This window comes from Pseudopipra pipra, chromosome 11, assembly GCF_036250125.1.
Source record: "Pseudopipra pipra isolate bDixPip1 chromosome 11, bDixPip1.hap1, whole genome shotgun sequence".
NCBI lineage: Eukaryota > Metazoa > Chordata > Aves > Passeriformes > Pipridae > Pseudopipra > Pseudopipra pipra.
Window position 1 is genome coordinate 21,263,653 of NC_087559.1, and position 14,280 is coordinate 21,277,932.

General features: G+C 41.7%; 1 protein-coding gene and 1 long non-coding RNA gene across 4 annotated transcripts in view; one reads left to right on the forward strand and one right to left on the reverse strand.

Annotated features, from left to right (window-relative positions):
• The window catches only part of LOC135420541 (sodium- and chloride-dependent GABA transporter 3), a 96,373-nt gene extending 91,616 nt beyond the window's left edge, over positions 1–4,757 (reverse strand). For 2 of the 3 annotated variants that reach the window (XM_064668145.1, XM_064668142.1), the window contains exons 1-4: positions 4,644–4,757; positions 3,991–4,221; positions 998–1,132; positions 683–823 (exon numbers count right to left, since the gene is read on the reverse strand). In XM_064668145.1, the coding sequence (XP_064524215.1) occupies positions 683–823; positions 998–1,132; positions 3,991–4,210 (496 nt within the window). In that variant the 5' untranslated portion in view covers positions 4,211–4,221; positions 4,644–4,757. The other variant, XM_064668144.1, reaches the window with a different exon arrangement.
• A 66-nt stretch (positions 4,758–4,823) lies between these two features.
• Positions 4,824–11,883, forward strand: LOC135420543 (uncharacterized). The gene is made up of 4 exons (XR_010433589.1): positions 4,824–4,911; positions 5,759–5,834; positions 7,966–8,025; positions 11,106–11,883. It is a non-coding gene; the product is annotated as an uncharacterized LOC135420543 (long non-coding RNA).
• The last annotated feature ends 2,397 nt before the right edge of the window (positions 11,884–14,280 follow it).

A 14,280-nucleotide genomic window follows, 5' to 3' on the forward strand; every position in this document is an offset into this window, starting at 1 on the left:
ATAATGGAAATAAGGGCATTGATAGGAAATCCTCCCCATAGGTGTTTGTGATCCAGGAATGCAATAAGTAGAGAATTACACATAAAAATATCAGTGAAGGGAGACAGATGAAGAGCCCTGTGCTGCAAACCCTCACAAACACACATTGTTCATGCAGGAGGCTACTTTGCATGCTGTAAGAATTATGCATGCAACTAAATTTCCAGAAGGAGCTTGATGAACATTTTCCCTCAACATCTGGCGTTTGAAAGAGCAAATCCAAAGATCCACATCTAACATTTTTCTCTCCATTCAAATGCCTCCTGATTTCATTAGAGTGAAAGAGCAAGATTGCAACCTGTCATCAGGTCCCTCTCTGCAGCAGAATTCACTCACTGAATTTGGGGAGAATAGGTATGATTGCAAATGAGAGTCTTGGGATTTAGCCAGAATATCTTACAGAATTAAAAAAATCCAAAATCTTCTTCTTCTGCAATATGTTCTACAGGAACAAATGCTTATACAATGACCTAAACCAAAAAGGTATGAGTAAGTGTTCACTCCAGGTTTCCTTTATCATGGGATGTGATTGGCCCATTTGCAGTGACTTTTCTACAAGAATAGTTTTGCTCATGGCATTTTAATGTATTAATCAATTATTTGGAAGGTTTTTGTATAGGGATAATCTCCACTGAGGTCATACCTGTATTCCACTCATGCCCACAGGTAGCCCAGGGAAGTTCTGTAGTAAAGCAGTTAAACAAATAGAAGATAGCCCATGCTAAAATAATGATGTAATATACATTTAGGTGTGCCTCTATCACTTGGGTAGCATAGCCAATGCCTAAAGAAAAAAAAAATAAGTTAGACATGAGAGAAAACTCCTGCTTTTCAGGTAATTTAAAAACAAATGCTTACTATTTTAAATATATCTTAACTTCAATTTTGATACAATTTATTTCATTTTACTTCAAGGTCAACGCACTCTTTTGCAGTAGAACGTAGAAGTGTTTGTTACCTTCAAACAGAGGGCAAACTTTCCTCCAGCATGTAATGCCTCCTTCACTAGTGAACTGTCCCAAGGCCGTCTCCAGGAAAAATACTGGTATTCCACAGCAAATGAAAAAAACCACATACGGGATGAGGAAAGCTCCTACAAGGGAATATTGAGTGGGTGTTGGTTATAACGAATGCAGTTCCTTGACAACTGAGTGAGAATTCTCCTAGTAAAGGAAGGATCCTTTAGCTCTCTCTCAGGCATCAAGCTGACAGTGCAGGAAGCATTTACTCCTGGCCCCAAATATCCAAAGTTGACCTGTAAGCCAATGTCTTGGACTAAAAAAGGCCAGATCAAAGTTCCTCAGCATAGACTAAAGTCTGCTCATGTGTCTCTCAAACACTGAAAAGTCTTGCTCAGCCACGAAGTCCTGCACTGATCATCAACCACATCAGTCTACACTATCTTCTCTTCCTTGCTTTTCCCCGGAAAGAAGGAATGAAGAAACTAAATCCAAGAAGTCCTTTGTATATTATTTACATAAATCTCATGATAAAGATTATGGAAAAGGAACAGACTTTAGAACTACTTATAAGAGCAGGAAAGCAGGATTTTGCCTGATCAGCTAGAAACATTAATGTGAAATTCTAGGGAAATAACAAAGCATCAACAATTCTGTCAGTACCCCCAGCAAACTGCAGTATAGCTTATGAACCACATCAAAACTCAAACACAACCAGTAACAACTGCTGTGCTTTAGTCATCTTGATTAGAAAGTTAAGACAACTAAAACCAATTGCTTTTACTTGCAGTTTGTTTCTTCAGAGCCAGCACAGCACCAGAGGTCTCTTCACTAGTAGTCTCTTCCCTCAGCTGGGAAATTTTCCTATAGCTGAATCTCATCTGCCTCTCAAGCAATCCATGAGGATTTCACAAAGACTGGAATCCTTACAGCTAAAACATGACTTCTCTGCAGAATTTACTGTGCATATTGTTTTGAACAAGATCTGTATAGGCCAGGGGAACTGCTGGCCAGTGTCACATCCAGCTCACAATCACAGTGAGTTTAACGTGGCAACTTGTTGAAATCCAAAGTATTTGCTTTGACTGTTTTTCCAACACTGTTCTACCGCAGGTATACATCATGAAAGTCAGGTTTCCCAGCTTGTAAAAAGACCATATCCCAAGAAATATCGAATCCTAATAAAAAGAAATTAATTTTCCTAAAATCTCCAAATAAATATCTACAAGAACAACCTAAAATTATAGAAGCTTATGCTTACACAACCTGTCATGACTCAGAGGAAGTGCCAGAGGGAGGTCACAGCTCCCAGGTTCCATACTAGAGCTTCTAGGTTTGTTCTGTATCTAGCAAGTTATTTCATGGCTAACTCATGTATTTTACCACTGTCTTCACTTACCACACACTAAGCAGTTTGGTGCATCAGATGTAAACACTGAAAACAAACTGGTCTAATTCCACCAGGGCACTCTGGAGAATTACAAACCCACAGGTCACAGACCAAGCCTTCATTGAATAAAACTGGTCAATGGCAAATTCCCCGAGGTGCCAGGACATGACCAACTAGATCACACACACTAATTCTATTCTTAAGGAATAGAGTAGTGATTCAATGTGATATTTGAGTACATACTTTACCATCGAATAACCCAAAACCATGATTAGAATTCTTCCTACCTAATGTTAGAGCCTTTAAAAAATGATGTTTGGACAAGGTAGCACACGCCTACAAATGGACATGGAAAGGTGGCTGTGCGGACAAGAAAATGACACACCAAAGATACATTTCTATTTTTTCCTCTTCCAGAAGTTCTCTGGGAACACTTTGACAATCAACGAGAAACTGTCCTGTATATCATATCCAGCATGTTAATATTTATGTACTAACAGCAGTATTTGGTAACATCACTCTGGAAAGAGGTGAACTCCTGCTATCTTAGTTTTGCCCAAGTACAGACATATAGAGAAAGGCACTGCAAACAAACATGTCTTCCACAGCACTATCAGTCTTAGAGAAACAGCAGACAAAATGGGCCAAAACCATGCCTGAATTGGGACAAGGAGGGACAGGGAAAATTAATTTGGTGCAGCGTTGTTAGCGAGGAAACCCCTCATGGGACAGATCTTTGCATCTCAGCCACTGACATACAGTTTTCCTCCCAGCCCATGGGGTTACACTCACACTGCCTTAAGCGGGGAGAATGTTGAACCCAGTCCACAGAATTCTAAACTGAGTTTTTAATTTACTTTTCTTTCTTTGTTGCTTCATAAGTCACAGATGATGTGCTTATTCTCAACTATCATATATCTTACACAGTTTGTACTTAACTATGACAGTACATGCCACGTGGTCTTACTTCTGTACAAGTTAAGTCTGCTCTTTTCTCTCTCAAATAACATTCATATTTTAAATTTATTAGGGTTTGCTCTCTTCTTCGAGCAACCATCAGTTTTGACATCTTCCCCTACCTTACTGTAGGAACTGGGGAAGCACTGAGGAAGAAAACAGGTACATTGAGTAACAAAAATTTCTACACGATGAAGAATTTCGTCTTTGTGGCATTATCAGAAAAAACATGCATCTTCTCCAAAGTATTCTGCTTGAAAAATAAACTGTTACATTCTTTCCTGTGTCAAACAAACTTATTGAAGTATGCTTAGGTCTGATTGCCACGTAGAAGAAAACACAGACCGTATTACTCTGAGGGAACACTGGCTTCTTCTATATTAAATATCTCATGAAAAAACATACAGCAATTTACTAACGTAAAAGCAACTCGTAAAAGTAACCCACACAGTGTTTCTAGAAAAGGAAAGAGAAATATGATTTTTTTTCTTAGTTGTCAGATGTTTTGCACTTCCCTCTCTGCACATATGCTGAAATCTTGAGCTCGTATCTCTTCCTAGCGTAATAAATCACTGCAAAGCGTCCTTAACTGTTTATTTCCCACGTTTAGGGTGAGCAGTAAATCAACATATGATGCCATCTTACCTCCTCCGTTCTTGTAGCAAAGATATGGGAATCTCCATACGTTTCCCAACCCAATAATCTCCCCTGCCACAGAAAGCACAAATTCAACTTTATTGTTCCAGTGACCTCTTTCATGAACTTTCTTATCGTTGCTGTGGACAAGGTTGGTGCTTGAGGCTTCCGGGTCCAAAGCATCTTCTGGCTTGCCATTAATTATAGGAATAGTCTTTTCAGCTGTCATGTCTTTTCAGCCTTGGGGAGAACAAAAGGAAAACACACAGATGTTTTGAGACACTTGCTAGTACTAATCTTCAGTGACTAAAGTCTCTCAGCATGTCATTGGCACCCATGTAAATTGGCAGGTGCAAGTGAAGGAAGCTGGAAAAGTTGTAAAGCAGGCAAAAAAGGAAAAGATGGGGGGGAAAAGAGAAGCTTATATAGAAGAGAAGGAGTTGATTTCCAAGTTGAGACAGATAACTTAGGAGAGGATAGTGAAGCCTTTCAAAAATCCCTCCCCAAGCAAGGATCCCAGCTTGACCAACCTACCAGAGGACAGAGATGAGCTGCACCTTGCGGGCACCCAACTGAGAGCAGAAGCAGACGGGGATGTGGAGGAGGGGGCCTGGACGGTTCTGGCCTGTCTGGAGGAGCAGGGAAGCTCCGGGACTACTCACCCAGGGCTCTGCCCGTGCCTGGCGGCGGGGACAGGGGCCGGCGGTGGCTCAGCGCTGCGCTCCGCGCCGATCGCCCCGAGCTGCCTCTCTCCGCTCCGCCGCCCGGGAGACACGGGGCGGCACGGGCGGGCAGGGGAAGGCGGGGAGAAGGCGGACGGCGTTAGGATACCGAGGGAAGCTCGCCCTGCCCGGCCCGGCGGGGGTAGGATGCTCCCCGCTCTCGCTGCAGCCGGGATTTGCAAATGCTCAGCCCTTCCCCGGAGCGATGGTATAACACCCGCCTCCCCCCTCCGCCCACCTCAGGCTGTCCCGCCAGCTCCCCCCTCCTCCTCTTCCTCCTCCTCCGCCACCAGCATCACCAGCCGAGCATCCCCAGCCTCCGCTCGCCCGCCCCGCGGGGGCCAGCCAGGGCCGAGCTCCCGGCAGCTCCCAGCCCTGCGGGTGGTTCCCGGTCCTCAGGGCGGTTCCCAGCGCCGCTCCTCTCTCCCCCGAGCCGGGGCTGTCCCGCATGCGGCGGGGGGGGTGCGCTGTGGCCGTGCGGGAGCGCCCGCCCCGCACCTGCGGCACCGCAGAGCCCGCCCGGCCCGGCCCCCGCCGCAGCCGGGGTGGGATGGGATGGGATGCGATGGGGTGGGATGGGATGGGATGCGATGGGGGGTCTAGCGCAGGCCTGGCGGGTTAAAAAAAGGAACCCGCCACAACACCGATTTCAGTTGGAAAGGGCTGGGGGGGGGGAGGAGGGAGGAGGAGGGGTTGAGGGACAGACGGGATAAAAAAGAAACCTAAGGGGAACATTTGGAAAGTGTGGAAACAATGTGGGCGCTTTCCAGTTACACTAGGAGGAAAATGCAGAAGAGCAGCCCGTGTGGGCACTTCTAACCAGGGTTTGGCTTAAAATTCAAGCAAAATGAGTCTAAAAGAGAAGCAAGAATAGGAGGATACTTCCTCCTATGCATGCAAATGGTTTTGTTTCAGGTTAAATAAAACGTCTCAAAGAAAGAGGTTTTTTACCTGTTAAATCTCACACGCCCTTTTATTTTTGTAGTAGTTCTCTCATTTCCAGCCCAGGTTTCTCAACCCAAACTAAATACCTCTTCTGTTCTTCGTCTCTGCAGTTTCTCCTTGGCAAGTGGCAGGACCAGAGGCAGGTTCCAGGTTCAGATCTTCCCTTGGATCCACACTAAGTTGCAGGTATGATCACCAAGGCTTTGCTCTGCAACTCCAGGAGATGCACTTCAGAACACAGTCTCCTAAACCTGGGATTCCATTTAGGCATGCTGGAGAACGCTGTCCCAGAGACAGCCTGCTCTTCCATGTGAATTCTCTTCCTCTACATCCCCGTGGACTTTTCACCCTGCTAGGAAATCCGTTTGCCAGCGCTTAATGGAAGACAACGGAAAGATTCTCATGGATAGATTTTATATTAACTTGAGCTGAGGAACCTAGAGCTGGATCATACTCTGCTTGTACATGTAGCCTCAGAGTGTTTATCATTGAAGCTCCTACTGTGGTTTAAGTTTTTAGAATTTTGCTTGTAAGTTATGCATGTCACAGGCGTGGGCGCTGGGGCCTCACCCTACATTCTCTGTCAACTCTCTCTCACATAAACTCTTGCACCTAACAGGTGCAGGATGAGGCTCTTCCATTTCTTCTTCCTACCAACATATATAGCACCAGTCAAACCTGTATTGTGAAATGAAAGACTGCCAGAGTTGATAAAACTGCAGAATTCTGATTTTGTTTTTAAAGCATCCTTCCCAGAGATATCATTACCAGTGCTGGGCTTGATGCTGGGTGGGGTTTTTTGTGGCTTGTCTTTGTTTTTAATGCAGCTGGTATTCATTAATTGAGGATGGAATAGATCAATTTTTTCCAACCTGGCTTTGCACAAATCAAACTCAGCTTTGAGGGTTTTTTTTGTTGTTTTATTTTTCTACACCCCCCCCCCCCCTTCTTCCTTTAGTTTTCAGCAGGGATCAAAACAGACACTGTTTTTCTGTATTCCAGCCAGGCTTAGCAGGCTCAATAGGAGACACTTAAACATCAAAGCTAAAACTGAATTCTCATTTCGTTCCTGTGAGTAATTCTAAAAATGGAGGCAAGCTAAGGGGCAGTAAATATTTGACTGATGATCCAATACAGGGGAGAGACCAGTCTTCTTCAAATAGACTAATGATACCAAATTGAAGGGTCCTGCTGCAAAGGACAGTCTATGGGCAGATGAAAAAGGTGATTAATCAGTGATGATTTGTTCAGTATTTGAAAAGTTTAATTCCTGTTGTCAAGTGTTTTATCCACTGCTGTATTCTTGCACTGATTCCCATTCAGTCTCCCACCAATTGAAGTGTTCATGGAAGTAATTGTTAGCTGCTAATCTTTGTGAACACTTCAGTGAAATGCAGCACCTTATTTGCAACAGAAAACTTCACAAATTTTAGAATGGTTTGATAACCCTGGGGTTTTTTTTAATTATTATTCAGGTGGAATCTTCTCTATAGCAATGAAAAAAATTCTCTGGATTACAGGCTATGTCTCAGTTCACTCACTAACTGATGTATGTCATGCTCCTCATCATGAATTCATGCCTGCTTTTCCAGCATGTTGGGAGACCTGCATGTGACCTGCAATCAGAGCTCAGCTCAGGGGTGGGATGACAGCAACCTTGGAACTGTAAGGCAGGAGACCAATAACCAGCAGTATCAGAAGGTTGTTACTAGTAAAAACAATAACTACTCCTAAAACATCAGTACACTACCTAAAACATTAGTACATATTCATAGAAGGACCTGCAGTATCACACATCAAGTATTCCAGTTATGTCCAAGCAGATTCCTTCTGCCTTGTCTGCTCCTCATAATGGAGCATCAGTTCTGCAGAAAGCTTTAGGAGTGTTGCCCCCAGCTCACTCACCACAAGTTTCCTGGCCATTGCTTTCAGGCCCCACAAAGCAAATGCTGTGCCTTAACAAAGCAATTCAAGTTCTGCTTTATTCAGGTTTGTCCCCAAGGAAAACTTTACAACTCTATGCAGACAGTACAGGGGTGGGAGTGGAAATTAGATGTTTCTACTTGGTGCTGGGAAATACCAAATGTTCTAAGGCTACATTTATTTAGATTGTAAACTGAAATTAATAGAGTTAGGGGAATTTATATCTAGAGTAACATGAGAAAACAAACTCCAAGAAAAGCCACGTTCCCACAGGATTCTGACAGGATGCTAAAACACGTGGCCCAGATGTACATAGATATTCCCAGAGGAATAATCACTCTATCCAAGCCTCTTTGGTTACTTCCAGAGCTCATATTAATTTGTTCTGTTCTAGGATTTCTGCCTGGTCCATAGTTTGAAGACACAAACACACAGCATGGAAATACCAGCACAGGTAATAGAGAGATCAATGCAATGTTCACACAAGTGATTAATGGCAGCAAAAGTATGTGATACAGCTTTGGAAATTAAAAACCTTGGCCTTGGCTCCTTTTCTTCTCCTTATTGTAACTCTGTTATTTTCTGTGTTGTTTCTGCAATTCAGAACCCTGTGACAGTATAATTGAGGGGAGGAGGGAACAACAATCCTCTCCAGATTTAAAAACTTCAGTTTAGATTTGATGTAAGCAGAATCTGCACAAGCCTTTACACAATGACTTCACAAAGTTGGACTCTTCATGGGTAAATAGCTACACAAAAGCAAAGAAATACAATAAGGATTTCATTAGTGATAACAATCTGACACAATATTTTGGATCAAAAGCCTCAAATCACAAAGCAATTTGTGAACATATAAGATGCCTTTAGCTATTCTGTTACAGAATGGACTTCAGTCACAAAGCAATTGGTTGTCTGATTTGTGCCTAATCAGTTTTCTGCAAGGAGAAAAAAAGATTTATTTGTTGTAGATAACTTTAAGTAAAGCAACAACTGATGGGCTTCTATTTAGAAAGGCTTAACCATTATCATTGTAGATATCTCTCTACTTAATTTATTGCCTGTGACACACAATGGTTGAGATCCTGAATTTAGAATTGAAGGGAGCAGCAAAAATCACTTTTTCATCTATTTATGTTGCCCTTTGGGGGCCTTTTCTTGTCCCTTGCTGTCAGTCTGAGATCCATATTTTCTTTGCTATGTATATTTTATCTTTCAGTATCTTGAGCTTCCTAAACATGAGTTTTACAGAGAGCCAGCACTTGGACAGAACCCCCAATAGTGAGGTTTATGCACAACTTCCAAGTGAGCAGTCACCTCTGCAACTGAATCAAGACCTTGGAAGCATCTATAAATGACAGCACTAAACCAGAACACACCTATGGAATGGTGTTCTAATGTTACTTACAAATGACACTAAATAAAAAAATACCAATTATACACCTCAGAAGAACTAGACACACACCACCACAAAACTGTCTTCCCACTAACAGTTGCAGTCAATCATCTTTCCAGATCAGAAACTGAATTTCCAGTCTTCATGCAGACATAAGTGTCATCAGCACATCTAACTCATAATTATTGAGAGGTGTTACAACCTGGAAAAGGAGTGAACTCTGAGAAGAGTTTGTGCTCAGATCCTCTGGACGTATTTTCAACTATATCAAGATTTCAGAATTTGTACTAATAAAGGTACTCAGTGAATAACGTCAGAATATAATTCGGATTATAGATGCTCTCTGCAGGCACCTAAAGTCCTTTATCTCATCCCAGACATTCTTTCTTGCTGCATAAGAAAGTGGGTGTTACTTTGTGCACTCCAGGTTTATCTGGGAAGACTGCTGGGATTCACAAAGTTTAAAAAATTTAACTTTAAATCCACACCCCGTGTGGAAAAGAGTGAACCTGACAGGAAGAAGCATCTCCCACAAGCCCTAAGCAGTGCTCCAGTGCACTTCTTACAAACAGCCCACCTAGCCAAGCTGGATTAATCCTGGAATTTCACACAACCTGACTTGGGTTTCAGGCTTTAGGCTAAGCCTGTAGTACAGTAATTAAAAAAAAAAAATACATATTTTCCATCTGATAGATGAAACTAATCATCAATAGCTAAAGTAAATAAACATGGAAGTGTAAATCTTTTGCAATTAATTTCTCCTGCCCTGATTCAACAGCTCAGTATGATCACCTATAGACAATGTTTAATCTTCAAGGTCCAGTGCAGGTCCCTCCCAAACATGGTGACCTGTGCAATACTCATGTTCAGTGAGGGGTGGCAGCAACGCTGCACAGTCTGGTAAATGTCATTTTAAAATACCTTAGGAGGAACAACGACAAGTTACCCTAAGAAATGCAATCCTAAGATGTGAATGAGGGAGTGGTTTGGTTCAGGTTTAGACCTGAAACAGGAGAAAAGCTCCAAAAGACAGGTCAATCTATAAGGAAGATGACTTACCTTTCCCACTCCAATGCAAAATAATAAGAAATACGTATTACCCCCCAAAAAATTTCAACTCAATCGCATTTTTTATTTTTGGCATGTCTTTGAAATAAAGTGTAACATCAATTAAAAAAAGAGGTCCCATGTTTCCAGAATATTTCCTTTATTGAAGTCTCTTTGCCTGAAGCTGAATGTCAGTAAAGTAACTGTCTGAATAATATTGATCAGCTCTTATCAAACATGCCCTATCATATTCAGTATTTCGCTATACTTTAGCACTGTCAGCATTTAAGCACCGGAACAAGACTTTAAGTAGTGTGTGTTAAGTTCCCTGAAGCAGCCCTAGGATATTCCTACAGAGACTGTGCTACTGCAACTGCTCTGCCACATAAATTACATATGACAACTTGGACTAACTCAGCAAACAATCCTTTCCTGAGCTGTCTGCTGGCACATTGCTAATTAAAAATTAATTGCCTTCAACAAGGTTCCTGCAGAGCAGATGATGTGATACTGCAGATGTTCCAGCCAAGTTGCATTTCTGTGCAGTGTTGAAAAGTATCCAAAGATTTTTTTTTTTTACTGCTTTGTTTTTTGCCATTTTCTTTCGAACCAGAAATATATTCCTTTTGTTACTATTTTTAAGTATGTTGCAGTACTTTAGTACTGAAGAAACTCCTCTTACTAAAATAATTTCTTTGCATCTGTGACTCATCAGCAGTTGATTCCCAATCATCACTTAGTTGACCTCAAGCCAATACCTGTAGATTTATAACCTGAAATTGGGTCAAAATGGAACTCAGCTGACAGAGCAGGAAACTAAATTGTTGTAAAACACCACCTCTCTATGCCCACCAAAAGCAACATCTCATTGTTTCAAGAGCCAAAAAGAGAATACTGTCACATTTTATGGCATTCCCTTACTAAAAGGTACAGCCATGTGCCAGTCCTCCTTTGTCTTTCCCAGCTAAAAGAGAGACTGTGTTATTGCAGACTCCAGTCCACTGGAAAGGCAAATGGAGAAGATACAAAAGTACCAGATTATGCATAATTTCATACCTGCTGATCAATTTTTTTTTCTCAATGACTTCTTAAAGGTGAACAGAAAAAATCAGCGACGGAAGAACCATAGAATAAAAAGGCAAACAGCACATTTAGGTGTGCAAAGATGTGCCAGAGGAAAGAAGAACAGCAGGTGGATCCTGACTCTGCTGGCAGAGATTTCAGAAGCCTGACGATGGGTATGTGGGAGGGCAAGAGGGGACAGCTATGAATTGCTGCTGCACTCTTTCAGACACAGGTGGCACCAGTTTGGGTGTTAGGATTCAGGCACAGAAGACAAAATAGGCAGATTCCTACCAATAGGAAAATTTTCTTGAAACTTTGAAGCAGTGAAATTGTTTTAACGGGATGTTTAAAGCAGAGGCATGAAGAATTATTTATTATTGAGGTGAGTCAGGACATTTCTAATAGTTCCTACTCTCTCTCTCATCTCTGTGCCTTTCCTATCTACAGGAAAGCTGAGACTGATCCTCTAGGATCTGCCTCAGTTACAAAGAGCAGCTTAAAATACGCTTCTCTCAAATTCTTTTCCAAATGTCTGGCACAGAGTAGAATCACAGCACCAGAAACACTGAGCCTCATCCATAGAAAATTGAAGGTATGAGAGAAGAAGATATTTTGCAGAAGGTCATTTTATACATAACTTATGGCAAAGGCTTAGGTCTGACTTCCTCAATATTCTGGTGGTTGTAGGGCAAGTCACAGGCAATGCATCATGCAGAGAGGAGGCAGTTCATATTCTGAAACATGAAGGTCTGGCTTCCCAAGAGGAGAAAGAAGAGTTTGGCTCATTTCTTTTTACAGTCTGTACTAAGAAAGATTTTTTTTTGGATGGGAAAAATTCCTCATGCTGAAGAATGCGAGACATCAATTTAAGAAACCAGTTTTTTTCAAAGTTTAACTTCTTCTGATTATTGTTCTAGTCACTGTTTCCTCATGACTTGCAGTGCCCAGTTAACTAAAATAGGAAGAACTCTAATTAATAACATTGACAGCAGCAGCTCGAGGTCTCCTTATCAGGTGTCATGTTTACTTGTCCCACTGGAAAAAGAAGTCTCTGTTGATGGAGTCAAGGCTGAATGTCCTAAAGTGTAAGAGCATAAGGGGCATTTACATATAGCAGGTCTTCATTAGCCCTGGTATTAACAAGTGTAGAATTTTTGAGAGCATCAGTCTGTGTTTTGCAATCAGCTTTTCCACCTGTCACTGTTATCAAATATCATTCAAGTGTAGAAAGATGGCATCGTGAAGGGGAAAATTTCATTTGCAGATGTATCCATAATCACAACCTTTCCACTTTCTGCTGGCTATAGAATATGCTGCATGTAAATATTATTAATTATTCCACCAGTGTATCATTTAAAAACCTTTCAGCCTATTCAACATCTATTGCCTGAAATTAATCTCATAAGAAATTAAGAATTTGAGGCCTAAAGATAATATTTTCAGGAACTAAATTTCCAAGATGACCTTTTCTGCTGAACAGGGTCAGAATACAGCACTTGATTAGTTGTTTGCAGTTTGAAAGGGGATTATGCAGCTCAGCCATTGACTTTTGTGTTACTTAAAGCAGCTGAGACTAAGGAGATATGGCTCTGTGTCTGTAAGTGCTTTTATCTTTCCATAAAGCCCAACAGTTTCCCCAATTCTTTACTAACATTACATGCAGAATAAAGAGCTGTAACACACGTAGTAATTGAAAAAAATTAAATCAGGCAAAGTTTTCTTCTGAGGTTTGTTTTTATGAGAAGCAGTAAGGGTTTGGAGCAGTAGCTCTTAGTAGAACTAATTTCAGGTCCTTGTTAGTGATGATAAGAAAGCACTACATTTCAGGTGCTTGTGTTAAATGGATTTTCAATTCTAAGTTGATTTTTTTTTTTTAAGTCTGCTTAAACTCATGAAGAGTTACCCAGTTCAGACCCAGGTTTTACAAGAGCCTTGAATAAGGAGCAGAGCAGTGTCTCTCCTCTACAGCTGAGCTCCTGGAGACACAGAGGGATGGTTTCACCTGCCTTCAATAAAGAAAAAACTTCGAGGTGCAATACCTGTTTTCATGCAGACAGAGTTTCCAAAGCAGCTGTTTTCTACTTTACTGCTTGGATACTCAAAGAAATAACAACTGAAGTTCATTTGCTGTGTGGCCAACAAATCTGCAAGACAGACTGCAGGTATTAAACATGGATTTTGTGAACTGTAACCCAAGTCACTGTGTACTAAATGTTACAATAAACTGATATGCACACTGGGTTTTGTGCTCTGACCATCATTTTGGGACTGTGTTTGTGCCACAGCATAATAACCCATGGAGGGGAGTGACATCCTCCAGCAAGACACAGATTAAATTTTGTGTGGATTGTTACTTGTGAGTGAACCACAGAGTCACAGAGTTGGGAGGGACCCACCAGAATCATCCAGCCCAACTCCAGGACACGCCAACAATCCCACCCTGTCCCAGAGGGCATCGGCCAAACACCCCTTGAGCTCTGGGCCCACTGCCCTGGGGAGCCTGTTCAGTGCCCAGCCACCCTCTGGGGGAAGAACCTTTTCCTAATATCCCACCTAAACCTCCCCTGACAGCGCTTCCTAACTGTGTACTCTGTTCATACTGTACACTCTCATGTATACAGATTTTTTTTTTTTTAACCCAGTGGCTCTATGTGATTTCTCAAATTGTTTCAGTGCTCCTTTGCCCACACCATCCTGAAGTTCTAAGTCCCCTTTTATATTTGCAAATCAGAATCCCGGCCAGACACAGAGAACAACCCATCTATGAGTCCATTTGATTAAAACAAAATTTGGCTGCTGCCTAATGGCTCGCTCCGGAAGCGTTTGGGTTGCACTAAAATGAAGAGGCCAAAGGAAGTTCCTGAGCTGCATTCAAAATCTGATGGTAAAGGTCAAAACACCGTAACAGTGAATGGCACTTCATCTGTGTAATGCCTGTCAGGAACTGCTTTTACCCCCTTCAAAATTCACCACCCTACCCTTAGCTGAAGCAGACATTAATTACAGTTTCCTATGTGCACAAGTGAGACATTTGAGAAAACTTATTTGAAGAGGCTGTAGTAGTAAAATGCAATAAACTGAACACATGCTTAAGTTCTGCAGTTAATATTATTTTCCCACTAAATAGTTTAACCTTAATGAAGACTGTTTGTTTACAAGATATTACTCTAACATAGGTGATGTTGTCAGCTCTTGTCAAGTATG